This window comes from Sander vitreus, chromosome 21 (assembly GCF_031162955.1).
Source record: "Sander vitreus isolate 19-12246 chromosome 21, sanVit1, whole genome shotgun sequence".
NCBI lineage: Eukaryota > Metazoa > Chordata > Actinopteri > Perciformes > Percidae > Sander > Sander vitreus.
The window spans coordinates 11,536,786-11,555,009 of record NC_135875.1 but is presented as its reverse complement, the minus strand read 5'-3'; the positions used below and the strand labels follow the sequence as shown (position 1 = coordinate 11,555,009).

The window sequence follows — 18,224 nt, the reverse complement described above, 5'->3', positions numbered from 1 at the left end:
CACACTGACAAACACACACCAGTAAGGGCACATAACATACAAACAATAAAAGTAAAAAAGATAGATATGGCGTCAAGTGGAGCGGTCCAGAAGGAGCTCAGTCCTCCAAGTCAGGAGATAAGCTGAGGGAGTCAATGAGTTCTAGGAAAGGGTTCTATTTCCTGTATTTTGAGGAGCTTTTACAAATAATATGATATTGTTATTTGAAATGTTAGGTATCTCAATTAAATACAAAACGTTATTCCAGCCTGTTTAATTTAGAAATAAATGCCACTGTTTTTTTCAAAGTTGTCTGATATAATATTCTAAGATCATAGGCATTCCACAAAAACAGCCATCTAATCTTTATATACAATTGAAATCCAACTTCATCATCCAGAATGCCTTCCACCCCATCCACCAAAGCTTTGAGCTATTACCATCAGGAAGAAGGTTCAGAGTGCCTCTGGCTAAAAAGTCATTATACAACAAATCCTTAATTCCCAATGCAATACATATACAAAACTCATGCTACTGACACATCACACACACTCTGCCTTCAATCAAAAGAAAATGTTCTAACATGGCAACATATTAGACAATAAAGCTTTTTGAATTTTGAATCTTGAAACATTTGAAAACAAAAAGAAACATGTCTTAATTACATAATATCCTCCAGAATATTCAGATCCTCTGCTATATTTGATCATGAACGTTTGCAAAGTTCATATAGAGTTCATAATCAATAATACCTTTTCAAATGTAATACCAGTGGTGGAAAGTACTTAAGTGTATTTATTTAAGTACTGTACTGTACACATTTGAGGTACTTGTACCTTACTATTTTATGCTACTATTACTACTAATAATAATTCTACTTTACATTATGTAGGCTAATATTGTACTTTTTACTCCATTTATTTGAGAATTTGAGTTACTAGTTACTTTTGCAGATTTAGATTATTTATACAAAATATAAATCAACTAATACATTATGATGCATTTTTATGGATTAATCTACCCAGCAGTACAGAAAGTACTTCAGCTCCAACTTTACCAGCTGTAACATTAAAGTGGTGATAATCCAAATATATATTAGCCTAAATCGTATTCTGAAATTGGCCATTCTGCACAATGAGCACTTTTACTTATACTCTTAGTACATGTTGATACAAATACTTTTGTACTTTGACCACAGTAACATTTCTGAATACTTCTTCCATCACTGTTTAACAGCAGTAAATCATAAGGGACTGTTGTAAGTAGGTTGGAGCCTCCTAGTGGTGTAATGAAATAAGACACTGTGGCAGACTGCAATGCTCACCACTTTACTGAGTCACACTGATAGATTACACTTTACAGTTATCTTTTGCAGTTATACTACTATAATCCTGTATATTATTTATCTGCAGATCTGAACAGTGTAATGCTGTCTGAGTGATTGATATTAACATGGAATGCTGTGTATTTAAGTACAGTATATGAAAACCTCTTGTTTCATTCACTCTTCATATCACACCTTGTTTCAGGTGAGGCACATAGTGTTGTAAATGCTCATAAACAGAACATATGTTTGTTTGTTTTTCAAGGACACCAGTTGGACTGAGAGTGAATTGAGCAACAGATGGGCTGTGTTTTTAGTTTTTTACATTTCCAAGGTGGAAGTTTTACTTTTCATCTAAGACCTTCCACAGCAAGTCTGAGTTTGCTGTCAGCAGCAACTCTCCCCAGAGCTGGCAGACATCCAGAGCCTTTCTCAAGTTCACTTTGGTACAGGGTGAACCTGTGGGTGGCTTAAAATATGGGACACCCTGGTCACAGGATAGTCAGCTGCTTCTCCAATCTAACTGCATGAGATCTTACAGAGATGAAATTACACTTTTTCTTGTTTCTCTTCCTTTCACCTCTCCATCCTTGTGTCACTTCATCCTCCTAATTCAATTCAATTCAAAGGGGCTTTATTGGAAACAGATGTTTAGTTTGCCAAAGCAAGTGTGAAATAAAAAAACAAAAATGTACGTACAATAAGTAAAGATCTACCAGATTAAAGTTTAAACTGGGCTCTGTAACATTGCAGCATTGGAATCACATATATTAATGAAATCAGGTCAATTTGAACTAATATATACAGGCCTATTTACAGTGTGGACATTGCAGTTAAAAAATATATAAATACAAATAAGTGAGAACGGTAACACTGCAACATTTCCAGGTATTTCGAGGTATCTGTTCTGTATGTAGCCTATTCTCTCTCCTCTCTCATCTTTAAATGCACAATGAATTTGCAACACTATGAAGCATGTATTTGTGTGTAAATGGACAGGAACTGTCTGCTGTTATTGATATTAGCCTACATGAAAAGCAGACATCATTTGATAGTCAGAGCAAGTTGTCTGTTAACCTCCCTGCAGCAAACATAATGTTTCCCTTTCTCTCTTTTTGTTATTCATCAGCATAGGAATTTGTACTCTTACCTCAACTGTCTCTCCTTAAACTTACTCTTAATAACTCAGTCACCAACACATACAGACACACTGGCCTACCCTTACTGCCAACACTCCACACTGTGAAGAGAAGCTGTTGCCATGGCAATGGATTTTCCAACTGACTACATGTACAGTGGGGCAAAAATTATTTAGTTAGCCACCAATTGTACAAGTTCTCCCACTTAAGAAGATGAGAGAGGCCTGTAATGTTCATCATAGGTACATTTCAACTATGAGAGACAAAATGAGGGAAAAAAATCCAGAAAATCACATTGTAGGATTTTTAATGAATTTATTTGCAAATTCCTCAGGAAAATAAGTATTTGGTCACCTACAAACAAGCAAGATTTCTGGCTCTCACAGACCTGTAACTTCTTCTTTAAGAGGCTCCTCTGTCCTCCACTCGTTACCTGTATTAATGGCACCTGTTTGAACTTGTTATCAGTATAAAAGACACCTGTCCACAACCTCAAACAGTCACACTCCAAACTCCACTACGGCCAAGACCAAAGAGCTGTCAAAGGACACCAGAAACAAAATTGTAGACCTGCACCAGGCTGGGAAGACTGAATCTGCAATAGATAAGCAGCTTGGTGTGAAGAAATCAACTGTGGGAGCAATTATGAGAAAATGGAAGACATACAAGACCACTAATAATCTCCCTCAATCTGGGGCTCCACGCAAGATCTCACCCCATGGGGTCAAAATGATCACAAGAACAGTGAGCAAAAATCCCAGAACCACACGGGGGGACCTAGTGAATGACCTGCAGTGAGCTGGGACCAAAGTAACAAAGGCTACCATCAGTAACACACTATGCCGCCGGGGACTCAAATCCTGCAGTGCCAGACGTGTGCCCCTGCTTAAGCCAGTACATGTCCAGGCCCGTCTGGAGTTTGGTAGAGAGCATTTGGATGATCCAGAAGAGGATTGGGAGAATGAAAGAAACCAAAATGGAACCTTTTGGTAAAAACTCAACTCGTCGTGTTTGGAGGGGAAAGAATGCTGAGTTGCATCCAAAGAACACCATACATACTGTGAAGCATGGGGGTGGAAACGTCATGCTTTGGGGCTGTTTTTCTGCAAAGGGACCAGGACGACTGATCAGTGTAAAGGAAAGAATGAATGGGGCCATGTATCGTGAGAGTTTGAGTGAAAACCTCCTTCCATCAGCAAGGGCACTGAAGATGAAACGTGGCTGGGTCTTTCAGCATGACAATGATCCCAAACACACCGCCCGGCCAACGAAGGAGTGGCTTCGTAAGAAGCATTTCAAGGTCCTGGAGTGGCCTAGCCAGTCTCCAGATCTCAACCCCATAGAAAATCTTTGGAGGGAGTTGAAAGTCCGTGTTGCCCAGCGACAGCCCCAAAACATCACTGCTCTAGAGGAGATCTGCATGGAGGAATGGGCCAAAATACCAGCAACAGTGTGTGAAAACCTTGTGAAGACTTACAGAAAACGTTTGACCTCTGTCATTGCCAACAAAGGGTATATAACAAAGTATTGAGATGAACTTTTGTTATTGACCAAATACTTATTTTCCACCATAATTTGCAAATACATTCATTAAAAATCCTACAATGTGATTTTCTGGATTTGTTTTTCTCATTTTGTCTCTCATAGTTGAAGTGTACCTATGATGAAAATTACAGGCCTCTCATCTTTTTAAGTGGGAGAACTTGCACAATTGGTGGCTGACTAAATACTTTTTTGCCCCACTGTAATATAGCCTTGGAGAAAGAGCAGTTATCTTTGAGTCTACCTTGAGAACACACAAATACTGTGTTTAAAGAATAGCAATGGTAGCAGTTTCTTGTCTTTTATAACTGAATAAAGTAGGTGTGTATTTTACATTGCAGACCCTTGTGGAGGCTGTAGCCTACTATTTAAAAAAGAGAGAGGACAACAAGAAATGTCATTATTTATATCCTCATATTTCAAAGAAGAGGTTTTGAACCTGGCATTGAAAGCATCGCGTTTTTAGAAACGTCTTATTCTCAGTTTAGGTCAAGGGAAATTAATTTGGGCCACTTTTGAATTGCAGTTGCTGCGAGTCTTTCCGACGGCAACTGAAAGCATCACAAAGCCTGAGCACGTTCTGCTGCACGCACCCTACACTCCTCTCCTGTCCTCATCACACACAAAACAGGTCCGTGCAGAGACACGGCGGGAGCGAGAGACTTACTGACAGTGTGTGTGTGTGTGTGTGTGTGTGTGTGTGTGTGTGTGTGTGTGTGTGTGTGTGAGGGAGGGAGGGAGGGAGACAGAAAGAGAGGCGCGAGAGAGGAGGAAACAGGCAACGCTGTCAAACGCAACTCAAGAGTCCAAAGAGACTAGAGGACTGTTTGGACTTCAGTTGCAGTTTTGTCATTTGGGGAGTCATACAGAGCTTACACAGGAAGTTCAATCGAAACGGGACTTCTTCGTTGGACATCTTTGGCTGTGGAGGTGATCGGCTGGATACCATGGACCCGCTGCTGCCCGCAGACACGGAGGAAGACAAGGATGCGAGGAGGAAGATCCAGTTCTCTGTGCCTTCCTCCGTGCCCACCCAGCTGGACCCGCGACAGGTGGAGATGGTGAGCCAGGGCGTGTGGTGATGATTGTGTGTGTGTGTGTGTGTGTGTGTGTGTGTGTGTGTGTGCGTGCGTGCGCGTGCGTGCCTGCGTGGGTGGAAGAATGAGGTCAAACTTGGGTCATATACCAAAACCTGTTTCAGTGCTTTGTGTCATTGTTGTGCAGCCTAAAACATCTGTAACAATCACATGTACACACTATTTTTAGACTGTTATGGTCAAGCTACCTGGCAAAAATAGATAAAAGTAATGATAAAAATTTGAAACATGCCTGCTTCTAACTTTCATCCTGACTTTTAAGAACACAAAGTGAGTGTCACCCTCCTCTGTATAGCATCTGAAGCATCAGGCCTGGCCACTGACAGACAGTTACATAACCAGTCTAGCACAACTTTGCAGAACTCTGTATTTTGACATTGGGTGTTACTCTGTCTGTGGGCAGCACTGGGATTAATGTGAGCTGTGCAGTCTCCGTTTTAGGAGCCCTTAAAAGTGATGAGGAATCTCTGCCCTTCAAAAGGAGCGGAGGAGGCGGAAGAGGAGGCGGAGGAGCAGGAAGCGAGGGATAAAGCACTGTTAGTTATATTAAAAATGAGATTATGTGCCTGAGCAATAATGCCCCTAGCACATCTGTGAAACAAAATATAGAAGGTCACGTTGTTAGTCATATTTTACGAGGAGGTGGTAAGTGCAATATATGCTGAAGGATTCCAAAGCAAATGCAGGTGAAACATGCTGACATCAGAAGCTATGTTGGAGAAATAGTGCAGTGTGAACAGGAATAATGTTGGCCTGTGCAGTATGGATGCAGACTAGCATTTAGTCCAGCAATAACAGCCCATAAAGGACATTCGTGTAACACTGAGATAACTTTTGGATACAATTCCTCCAGCAAATAAAAGGTTTGTCCATTTCTTCCGCTTATGAGTCAAAAGCCTTTTGGACAGATAGCCCCGAGGGAAATATTATTAGAGACCAGGTGCAATATCCTCATTTCCTCCCAAGATTTTGAGATTTCACGGGGCATCTGCTTGGAGAGCTTGTTTCAGGCTGGAATGCAAAAATAAACTAATAAATCAATAATAGCTGGCACTCAAATATTTTTCACACATCTGTTGTTTACAGCTCAATTTCCAGTCTCTCTAGCTTTGGACTACTTTCTTTACCCCTTCATTTCTTCATTTGCTTATTTTAAGCAACCCTAATGTGTCACATCTGAAAACAGTTGAAATTTGTCATTGTACTGGAACAAACTAACCGGGAAGGTTTTACATTACAAGTGTTGCTCATTACTTCAATAGTCTTCGATTATTAAGACTCTTTTCTACATACATTTCAACCCGTAAATGCTCATTGACAGCATCATTTGAGCTGAGTCAGTTCTTTATCTATAAGACGTTCTGGCAATTTGGCGTCTCAGGAAGATTACTGCAAATCTTCTGGCACGGATATAATGGGAATAAAAGCAATAGCATTCCCTGGTAAAGCACGCAAAAGGTTCTTACGTCATTATACATCTTAGGATACATCTTCTTATCGTCACCAAAGTGACCCTAACTCTCCTTATAGGATCACCTGTTTCCTAGTGGAGAAAAATCTGCTGCCGATTTGAGGAATTTCCTCAATGCTTAACATACCAGAAATCCAGCTGAAGGAATGATTCAGCTGCAAATTCATTTTTATAATGCATGATTTAGGCTGCCTGCATGATAACCCCTGTTTATTGTTTCTCTTTCTTATTTCCCCACTCACCATTGCAGTGCAGGCTGCCACCCTAACTGCCTAATGGTCATGTCATGTGGGATGAGACTCAACTGTACTTGAGATGTTTCTGAATGCAGCCAACCACGACTCTCCTTGATAATTGACCCTAGCATGTTGCGGTTGCTTTTGGGTAATGGTTGTAGCTGACCAGATGCATTTCTTCACTTTTTTTCCAAACCACACTGGAGATTTAACTTTCACAAATGCACATCTCACAATAGTAATAATACAACCTCTTTGGTAGACCAACCTGTCTTGTAATCTAATCTACGTTTTGATTCTGAGGATTTGATTAATGAATAATCAAGCTGGACTGCTCAAGAGTCTACAAAGTTGCCAAGAAGGTCATTTTCAAATCGATAGTCTTCTCACGCAGCCCTGTGAGGTTAGCTCAACGGTATCCTGTCCTTTTGTTGCCCTTATCAAAGGCTGACCCCGCTGCACATTCCCACTGATAGTGACTGAAACCAGCCAGCAGAAGGCTATATGGGGTATATGTGAGGGTCAGCTGAGTTCTTGTGTGCAACATTTCCAAAACACAGCCATAAAATTAGCATTGAAATAGCAAGCAGTAGCATGGAAACAGAGACAGGTAGAGAGATAAGTGGAAAGAGCGGGAATGTATAAATAAAGCAAAGTGTTGGGGACAAGAGTGAGGGGAAATAGAGAAAGATAACTGACAGAGGTCACGTAAGAAAAGGGAAGAGAGAATAAACATCAGCCAAGGAAATTACTGATTAAAACCAAAGGGATTAGCTGTGGATGACTGAGGGCAAGGATGCTAATGATAAGAACATTTTTTCACTGCAGCACAACCAAGAGCTCTAAAGTCCAGTAGGGTCTTTTCCACCCAACAAAGCATACTTCATTCTGCTCTGTTAGTCCTATTTACAAGGAACCAGACCAGCTGAGAATGTCTGGCTAGCTGGAAACAGGAAATAACATATTTTCTTGCCATGAATAGGACACTGTAACTCCAGCTAAATGTAGATACTTGCAATGGGATGTTTCCAGTTCCAGTTGTAGCGTATGTGTATATATGCAGCCCTTCTGTCTGGTTGATAAGGGTTAAAAATCAGGGGTAATGTTCTTTAATCAACTCTCGTCTATTGTGAAATTCCTCACTGGAAAACAAATCAAATGGCAACAGTCTATCTCATTATGTTTTCTTGAACATCAAATCAAGCTCTACACAGGATTATTCACAGAATAAATTGAAAGCATTGTATAAAATAAATACTTTATGTTTCACTGCATGGTCTTAATTGTTAAGTGGAAAGGTTTCTCTATGAAGGGCTCTTCAGGACACTGTACCCACCCAGTGCTGCCATTGTGCATTATACCAGATTAATGCATTGAAGTTGAACATTATGTAACCACGAAGGTCATCCTACCTACCCAAAATAAGGTGGGGGATTAATGATTTATGATGCGGGCACTACATTGAAGTGACAGTGAGGTTGTAGCTGCTACATTTCTACCTTTTGCTGGATAGTTTCCAAAAACTGCAGAAAATTAGAACAGAAAATGCATTAACACATCAGACGTGCACAGTTGGAGTAGTGTTTCGTCCGGCTGTCCTCACTGTCACTGGCCACGGCATGGTGTTGTGTGACTGCTTGCACCAAAATGAATTACTTGATATCCCTAACTTTACATCAAAGTTTTATTTACCAGATGTTCTTTGTTAAACAGCCTTTAACAACACAATGATGGTGTGTAAAACCTTGAATGATATTTCAGTGAATGCACAGATACTCTGTGCTGCTAACAGTATAAAACATTAGGGCTGTTTTTAAAGTTCAGTGTTTTACTGTAAAGATGTATGAAAAGCGTTTTTAGTGGGTTTCATTAGTGTTTAAATAGTTTTTTAAACGCACCTAGTCTCGCATTTCCTGAATCGTGATGACACGTTCAATATATGTATACAAGTAAAAGAAAACTAACTCAACTCTGAACAAAACAAATCCCCAATAGTAGCTTATCTCTACAATGCAGGAGGTTACTGCTCACTTGGCTATATGATATGCATATATATGCGTTATATCATCACATTTAGCCTATTCAAGCAAAAGAGTGCCCTAAATAAACACAAAACCAGGGAATTGAATCTATACCAGCTAGCTGTATGTGCTAACAAATGTGCAGTGCAGTTTCACTGAGCTGGCACAGGTATTACTGTAATATGCATTTCAGACATGCAGGGCGACAACCTGATGAAAATACCGTGTTCCCTGTAGGTGCTTGACCTTCTGGCAACTATGTTAACAAAACACTCAGAAAAGGTCACTGTGTCTCAGACAGGGGCTTACCTTTGACTGCACATGTTTTTTTTCCTGAGAGATATGTGTGTGTGTGTGTGTGTGTGTGTGTGTGTGTGTGTGTGTGTGTGTGTATGTGTGTGTGTGTGTGTGTGTGTGTGTGTGTGTGTGTGTGTGTGTGTTCCTGCACGACACACGTCAGAGCATTGTGTGTCTATATGTGTTTGTTAGAGTATTGCATTTGAATTTTTATGTTGACACATTTTAAACCTCTAATTGGATGCCTTGTAATTCATATTTAAATTTGTTCCCCCACAACGGGCAGCATATTTAATTCCAGTGTCTGAATAATGAATATGTATGATTTCAGCACGCAGAATGAGGCAGATGCAGGAAGTTAGCGAGTTACTCCAGAGTCAACCAAAGCTGCCCACACATTTTATTCCTACACTCTCAGCTGGGATTGGCTTGGCAGCCCCTTGTATCTCACAACAATCTTATTACCATAACACGTTACAAAATAAAGAGAGAGTGATGGATCTATTGTATATTTCATAACACTTAGTTATTGTTAGCCAGAAGGAGGTGTTTTATTATTGTTTATCATTGTACTGTGAATAATCAAGGGTTGGCATCGCTTGGACTTAAATCATAACAATAGGTGAAAATAACATTTTCAGAAAATAACTGAAGTATTGGCAACAACATGTACTTAAAAGTAAAAGTACTTAGTATGCAGAATGTCTCCTGTAGTGTTATTTTATTGATGCATTAACATATAAGGAGTACTTTAATGCTGTAGCTGGTCAAGGTGGAGCTAGTTTTAAGTATTGTATGTGCTTCTGTGTAGTTTAATCAGTAACATAAACTGATAATAATTTCTGCATTCAAAATCTCAATCTGAAAAGTTATGAGTAACAATAACTGTAAAATAAATGTAGTGCAGTAAGTACAATATTTCCCCCTAATATGGAATAGAAGTAGCATAAAAATGTGTTTAGGTGCAATTTAAAAAAACATTCAGAGTGAATTCCTGAATTTTGAATCATTGAATTTTATATTCCATATGATTGTAAAGTATTGAAAGTCTTCTCATATCAGACTGAAACTGATGACATTTTAAAGTTACATTTCATTTCAGTTGCATAACTGCTGGGTTATCACTCACTCTGCTTCACACATACAATACATGAAGATGAGGGAGCAACAGGAATGCAGAATATCTGTTTCTTGAGCCCACAGTTTATGACCTGAGAGGAGACATCAGGTTGTATCCAACAAGTGCAGTAGTATAATACATCAGTAGTAACTAGAGATGGTCCGATACCATTTTTTGCTTCCCGATACCGATTCCGATACCTGAACTTGCGTATCGGCCGATACTGAGTACCAATCCGATACCAGTGTGTCATATATTTTATTATGTTTTAACAACTGTATACTACTATCCCTGTATGGATGTGATATGCTTTCTATATCTTTGTTGTCAGTCTGGCTCAGGTTAAACTCTTTGTGAAACATGAACAAACACAAACGATGAACGCCCCAGAACTTTCTTTTGTGATCCAGTTTGACAGTCAGTTATAATGGAAAAAGAACATAAATAAACTACTTTAAAGTAGATTTTCTGTTGGGCTTTATTACGTGGTATCGGATCGGTGCATAAACTCCAGTACTTCCCGATACCGATACCAGCGTTTTAGGCAGTATCGGAGCCGATACCGATACTGGTATCGGTATCGGAACATCTCTAGTAGTAACAACAGCTGGAGATCATTATATATTTTGACCCCTGCTTGATGTTAAATTTACTTAAATAGTAACTGAAAATTGCTTTAGTTGGAAAGAAAAAAACACTTTCCACCAATAAGTGATGTTGAATGACATAAAACCTAAAAAAAAAACAGAACACCTATATTTAAACTGTAAACCACCCACCGCCAATCAGTGAAGGGAAGAGGGCTATTATTATTTGGCAGTATGATGCAAGATTGTTCAAGGCAGTTTAAGTAGAAGTGGACATGCATTTGATGGTGAAATAACACACTGGACAGAATAATTGAAAACCTAAATGATTACGACCAAGTGATGGGAACATGCAGTGTAATACTGCACACATTTAAATAATCCAGGCAGCTGCCATCTATAACAAGATGTAATCCACATTCAGGAACAATCTGGGCAACAATCTTTTAAATGTTGTTACGCAATGATATGCATTTCTCATTGCATAGTTGTCACAGAAAAAAAATCCTCTGTAACATCAAGAACCACAAGGCTACATAAAAGACTGTTGGTATCAGTCTGACCTTGTTCCTATGGATGGGGCTGTTTGTGTTAGGGGTTTGCTTAGCACACACATATGCAAATATACACAAATTCACTCAGCATGGTTTGATAGACTCTCTCTTTCTATCTTTGCTAAGATTCGACGTCGGAGGCCGACACCAGCCACACTCTTCAGATTGACAGAACCACCATCACCAGAGGAAGACATCGGCCCTCACCAGGTAGACCAGATGGTGTGCACTATTTGGGACTTAAAATCCACCAGAATTAAAGACCAAAGGCTAAAGTCACTCACCATTTTCCATCAAATTTCAATGATTTTAAAAGGAGGCCGAGACACTCATTTGTTCACTCTCAGTAGTCTTAATACACCAGAACACAATGCAAGTTTGTTTGTTGAGTAATGTTTGTGAGTGACTCTTTATGTTTTCAAGCTCTAAATATATGTACGCAAAGTGAATGCAGCACTCTCAGGTTTGTTTTGTGGGGGTTTTAGGAAGGCATTCTGGGAAATGTTGCATGTTTGCATTGGAGGCAGGAGTATATTAGGTGGGATGAGAGAGTGTGGGTGCACACCAAAAGTAAATTCGATCTGTATCTGTCAAGTGTGTATGTATGTGTGTGTGTGTGTGTGTGTGTGTGTGTGTGTGTGTGTGTGTGTGTGTGTGTGTGTGCGTGTACGAGGTAATAGGATTGAGGACCCAAATGAAGACAAATACATATACAAGGCAAGAAATTTAGGATGAAGGAAATATTACTAAAGGCAATGGTCCGGAACAGGCTGACACATTAGATGGAGTCTGAAAAGTCAAACAAATCCAAGAAGACATGTCTAATGGGACAGGCAACAGGTTAATACACTGGAACATGTAACAAGAAAGCAGAAACAGGTACAAATGGCTGGATGCAAAGGCAACACTGACAACATGATAAATTAGCAAAGGGAAAGGGCTGATGAGATAATGAGAGGCAGGTGTGTCAGCAGGTGGGGATGTACAGGTGGATGTGGGAGTCAGAACAGGATTGGTGGGCATTTAGTGGACAGGTGGAGAATGGCATGTCTGGGAAGTTCCTCATAAATGCATGGCCCTGGGGGAAGTGAGAAGTGGCTAGGGACAGGGACAAAGGGGAAGACAGAGCAAAATAAAAACAGCTGAGGCAGCCATGGTGACAGTATCACAATATTATAAATTACTGTGTGACAATCTGGTTGAGACTCCAAAACTACATTTTCCCTCTTTCCTTCAAAAATGTCTGACAGTCAAATGAATTGGTTTTATTTCTCTTGTATTGCAGTTTTTCATCTTGATGGAATTTCTCATCTTTACTTCCTTTCTACTATAATGTTAACAATTCAGAAAATAATGAAATAATAACAATTTACTATAGTCCGAGATGTATCTGAGGCTACAGCACTGTGGGGTAGTGTTGGGTATTTTCCACTGAAATATGGCTAAAACATTTACTGTACATATATCCGATAATCTGTAAACCGGGTTTTGGATGCTTTACTTCTGCAGTGGGTTCTGGGGGAAAATGGAGCCTTGAAAGCCAACCTGGTTCACACGTCAACCTACCAGCCACCATCACTTAAAGGTAAATGCACTGTTTTGAATATATTTAAATGTGTGTTTGAATTTACGTAACAAATGACACAAAATAAAATAATTTGTGAGATCTAATTCTGCTGTAGCATCTGCCTTGTGGTTTATATCTGTTTTGGAATATGTGTATCCAAAAAACACAGTGAGGTGTGTGTGTGTGTGTGTGTGTGTGTGTGTGTGTGTGTGTGTGTGTGTGTGTGTGTTATGTGAGATTAGGAGCAGAGACAGCTGTGAGTCTGTTCTGGATCATCCTGGATTATAGGATGGGCACACAGCTGCAACATGGTGTCACACATACATGGATACACCCAGAGTCACACAAATATAAACACACAAAAACATCATTATTTGACCCTTAAGATCAATGTCTACATTGTTTTACTGAAAGTGTATTGGTGTGATACATTACATTTCAACAACATACCTACACATTTGTATATAAACACCATCTCTTCATTTCAGAAGTGACAATACTAGATATCACCCACTAATTATCAACTTTAACTTCTCACCTTGCAGCAGTGTACACGACTCCATGACATCACTGTTGGGTGTGGTTACAGGTGCAACAAAGCACACTTCTGACCACACCCAACCACATCCATCAGTGATATTTTCAACAGAGTGGAATGGCCTGTTCGAAGTTCTACCAAGATTTAGTTTGAGTTTTGGGAGAAAATATTATTAAAAGGGTAAAACTACTATAAAGTGGCTTACTTTATAACTAATAGATAACTAATACTATAGGTCCAGAGCCCCTTATCACCACTCCTTTTTTATTATTTTTTATTGAACCACTGGTTCAATCCATTATAGCTCATGCTTTAATCATATGTACAGCATAACAATGATACAAACATCTCTCTATATGCAGTAAAACTGTCAGTCTTCCTCTATACCATTCAAATTTCATTTGTTTTTTTAATATTCAAATAATATTCAAATATTTAATGATCATATGCAGCCTGTTATAAATATGTACTACACTACTCAGGCATATGCATTGTCAATGCCACTATAAGCATGTGGTTGTTGTTACTAGGGTTGGATACCGAACCCGGTACTTTACCCGGTACCGACCGAATCACGTCGGTACTACCGAGTATTGGTTCACTTAAATTTCGGTACCTGAGAGTAAGCGCAAGCTTATCTGTCCTCTCTGCATATTGACAGAGAGCAGAGGTCCGACACAGACACACACACACACACGCACGCAGAGGTGCGGACGGAGCAAACTACGTCGGCTCTGCAGTTTTGTTGAAGTCACAGTGAGTCACGGCAATGCCGATGAAGTGGTTTCAAGTGTGGTTACAGTTTTTCAAAACTTCACGCAGACACCTTTCACTGTGATATGATATTAAGGGCGAGGCAAAAGCGGTCGCAGTGCTGTTGACATTACACTTCCTGTGAGACGAGCAGGCACAACAGTGGTTTCTGTGCCCTGGGGACTGACTGACAGGATGAGGTTGTAAGGCAAGGCAACTTTATTTCTACAGCACCTTTCAGCTACAAGGCAATTCAAAGTGCTTTACATGAAACATTAAAAAGTAATTAAAAACGGTCATAATGAAAAAGAATAATATACAAATTAGAATAAAAGTTGAATAATTCAATTTAATAGGTTGTAGGGACGAGTTTGTGACGAGAGAGGGAGGGGTTTTATTATTGTTTTTGTTTCATTTCTGTCAGTGTAAAATATTATAAATAAATAACATAATGTTGTAAGTAAATAGGTTTGGAATTATTTTTACAACTGAAATAATTTTTTTGTAACGTTGGGTACCGGGAACTGAATTCCAGGTACCAGTATCGGTAGTGGTATTGGTTCAGATGCGAAAGGTACCCAACCCTAGTTGTTACACGTTCTGTCCACTAGAGGCACTTCCAACATCAGCCTGGCCTTGAAGGGGATCTACGTCATGCCGCATTGCATTTCTTTTTAAAGATTAAAGATATATTTTTGGGGTATTTTTAGCCTTTATTTTTGACAGGACAGCTGAAGACATGAAAGCAACCTGTTTCTTGCAGATTGTCACGATACTGAGAATACAGCTGTTAGAACGTAATCTATGAAGTCGAAGCTAACTCTGACAGCTGTAGGGCAGCTAACATAAACTTTAGCTGTCTCCATGAAGCTCTCAGCTAAGCTCCTATAACTCAAGAAGCAGTTAGGAAACCAGAACGAGCTAACTATTGATAACATAAGCATTTTGGCTCGGTGGATGTCGATTTTAAAGTTATGTTAAAATTAGTTCCCATCCTTCTTCCGATTTCCAGCCACAGCCTGTCACTCCCCCCTGTACTAACGTTACTCGGTACGTAACGTTAGCTCACAATGCCTTGTGTTTCTCACTCCTGTAAGTTATTGTTCATCAGACGTGACATGAGAAGAGGGAGATTAGCTAACGTTAGCCAACCTATTTATAAAAATCACATTTGAATAGTAGTTTCAGCATTCAAATAATATTGATTATTTTACTATTTGAATTATATTCGACTTTTGGAATTCGTACCAACAGCCCTAATATGCAGATGACATTGTCCTATTTTCAAAGAACGTATCATGGTCCTTTCATGCACTTACTAAATTATCAGAAATTATATGGAACATTTTCTGGTTACAAAATAAATCATGCTAAATCTAATGCTCTTTATTTTACTCAGTCTGAAAGAGTGATGAAAGCTTGAAACACCACCAGAAACACTCAAAATGAATGATCATTTTTTCTGCTGGATGTGTAAATAAGCAAGTGTTTGCTAAAAGGTTCGCCATATCAACTGAAAATGTGATGATATGTCAATGTTGTGTTTACAACTTGTTTTTGTCGCCCCCAAGTGGGCAAGAAAAACAGTTATTGCAGATTTGAAAAACAAAAAGAATATCGAAACAAAAACATGAATTATCTCTTCCATACATTCATCCATCCATCATCTGTCCATTAACTGATTTTTATGTGTAAAATCGGCACAGTGCTCCTTTATTCTATATCCGGTTTTGTATTTTCAGCTGTCCAGAGGATGTGCCAGGCCCACCTGGCCTCCCTAGACATGTCTTCTGTGGACAAAGAGGATCCCTCTTCTGGGGAGGAAGAGGAGGAACGGGAGAAGGAGAGCCAGCAGACAGCCTCAGCTACAGGTGGGTCAGACTGGACGGTCTTTCACAATATGCCATTTTTCTATCATATACTGGCATTTGTGCCACACATAGACATTGCTTACACTTTTGAAATCCCTTTCTTGTCAGATCTAAGGGAAGAAAGCAAACCTCTCAGGGATCAGTGTGCTCCACCGGACAGTTTGACAGGAAGTGCTCATCTCAGCCGTCACCATGGAGACAAAGAGGAGGCCAAAGAAAGAGAGGATGTAAAAGGAGAATGACAAAAGAATAGGGCTCCAATGGCGATTGAGTGTAAGTGTGGAACAGTGTTACATTGCACACGTATGGGCCATGTGTGTGTGCCTGCATGGGTGTGTGTTATTTGGGTCTGTGAGTGTGTGCATGCATGCGACAAAAGAGTTGAATGTGGAAAAGAGAGAGGCAGAGAGAGAGAGGGTTAGAGAGAGAGAAAGAGAGAGAGAATGAGAGAGACAGACCGAGAGAGAGAGACCGAGAGAGAGAGAGAGAGAGAGAGAGAGAGGGAAAACAGACAGACATTGAAGAAGGTCAGAATATTAATGATCAGGTATATGGAAAAGTTTAACCTGAAATCACGTCTGGCCAGGGCTGAAAATCAAGTCAACCAAGGACAATGCACAAGAAATATGAGAACTGCATTTACTCAAGCAAATACATGTTTTTTTAGGTTCAGGATTCCACAGCATTCTGGGACTTTGGGTAGTTTTTCCAGAAAACTATATCCATGTGTGAAAAATCTGATTTTGAATCACCTTCATTCACATCATGTACAGGGCATGCCACATAATGATACTCGTCCTAAAACACACATCTTAAGAACTATTGGAAAGAGCAGATGATGCACGCAGCACAAGATAAGATAAAATAACATATAAACCATCTTATGCATATTTTACAAACATGTAAGATTCTATTTTATCTGTAGTATCTGACGTTTTAGGGTCGTTATGAGGTTATTTTATATTATGTCTCACACAGTTCGACCAGACATTGTGAATAAGGTCCAGAGGCTATTGTATATGATACACAGATATGGTACACTATATTACATTATATACTACAGTGTGATAAGTATACAGTACACAGTTATATTGCAGAGCCAGTCCCTATTGGAATTTAACCAAGGAAATGTAGGGCTGCTTCCAAAGTTAGTACACAACTCTTTTCAGTTTGCTATCCTCAACTTTGTAGACATTTGCGTCCAAGGTCAAGGAAATCAGAGTATGGCTTACAGACGTTTTGAGCGCAGTCACAGCCACAGCAGACCAGATTAAATCATATCAGACTAATCCAACTAATCACGAAAACGCAGCACAGTTTTTACGGTTTCATATTATGAACAGGCTTTTTTGTAACACGGCGATTAGCAAGCATGATCTGTTTGTGACGGTAGAGATGATCGGTGGGGACTGAAAGAAGACCTATTTTTTTTTAAACAATATATATGATGAGTGCAAAGGTTCATCATTGACCTTGAATATAAATGTTTTGGTTGCTAATCAAACAATTATAATGAGTTGTTGTTGGTATTTGTGTGATTGTATGTCTGTAAAAGGAATCTGTAGGAATGTAAAATGCTCCAGTCATATTTCTTTTCTAAGAAAAGAAAGACAAAAGGCTTTATATGGCATTTTAGTTAACACATGGACTCAACATGGACTACAACATGGAGTAATGTGTTTCGATATTGCAAATGACAGCAGACATTGAGATTGATTAAATGAAGACCCTGAACACCTTTTTGCACTTTTATGATCTTTGTTCTTGTCCATTTGTAAGCAGCCTCGGATGTTTACAGACTATATATGTGTTCTTTACCACGGCTATTAGCAACAAGTATTAGTGAAATCAGAAAACATTTACGCGTTTTTGGCTTGATATTTGAGGAGCAACTCAAGATGGCAGAATAATGACACCTGGTGTTGAGTACTTCTAATTACACAATCATATTCTCAGATGCATATCTAAATTTGATCATTTAAAATAAAGCAATTTTTTAGCTGTATTACCAAATTTATACTGCTTCCACTAATCTCTGCCCCCATCTTTTTTAATATCAACAATAAGTTTGGATCAATATAATGCTGTTATGCAATATAAGTCTGAGATAAGAAAACATGAAATACAA

At 39.3% G+C, this 18,224-nt stretch overlaps 1 protein-coding gene across 1 annotated transcript; it reads left to right on the top strand.

The window, feature by feature from the left end:
* The first annotated feature begins 4,738 nt into the window (after window positions 1–4,738).
* On the top strand, window positions 4,739–17,822 carry LOC144536647 (protein phosphatase 1 regulatory subunit 1B-like). The gene is made up of 5 exons (XM_078279892.1): window positions 4,739–5,045; window positions 11,494–11,577; window positions 12,877–12,952; window positions 15,968–16,096; window positions 16,205–17,822. The coding sequence occupies exons 1-5, from the start codon at window positions 4,932–4,934 to the stop codon at window positions 16,336–16,338; spliced, it is 537 nt and encodes a 178-aa protein (XP_078136018.1). The 5' UTR covers window positions 4,739–4,931; the 3' UTR covers window positions 16,339–17,822.
* The last annotated feature ends 402 nt before the right edge of the window (window positions 17,823–18,224 follow it).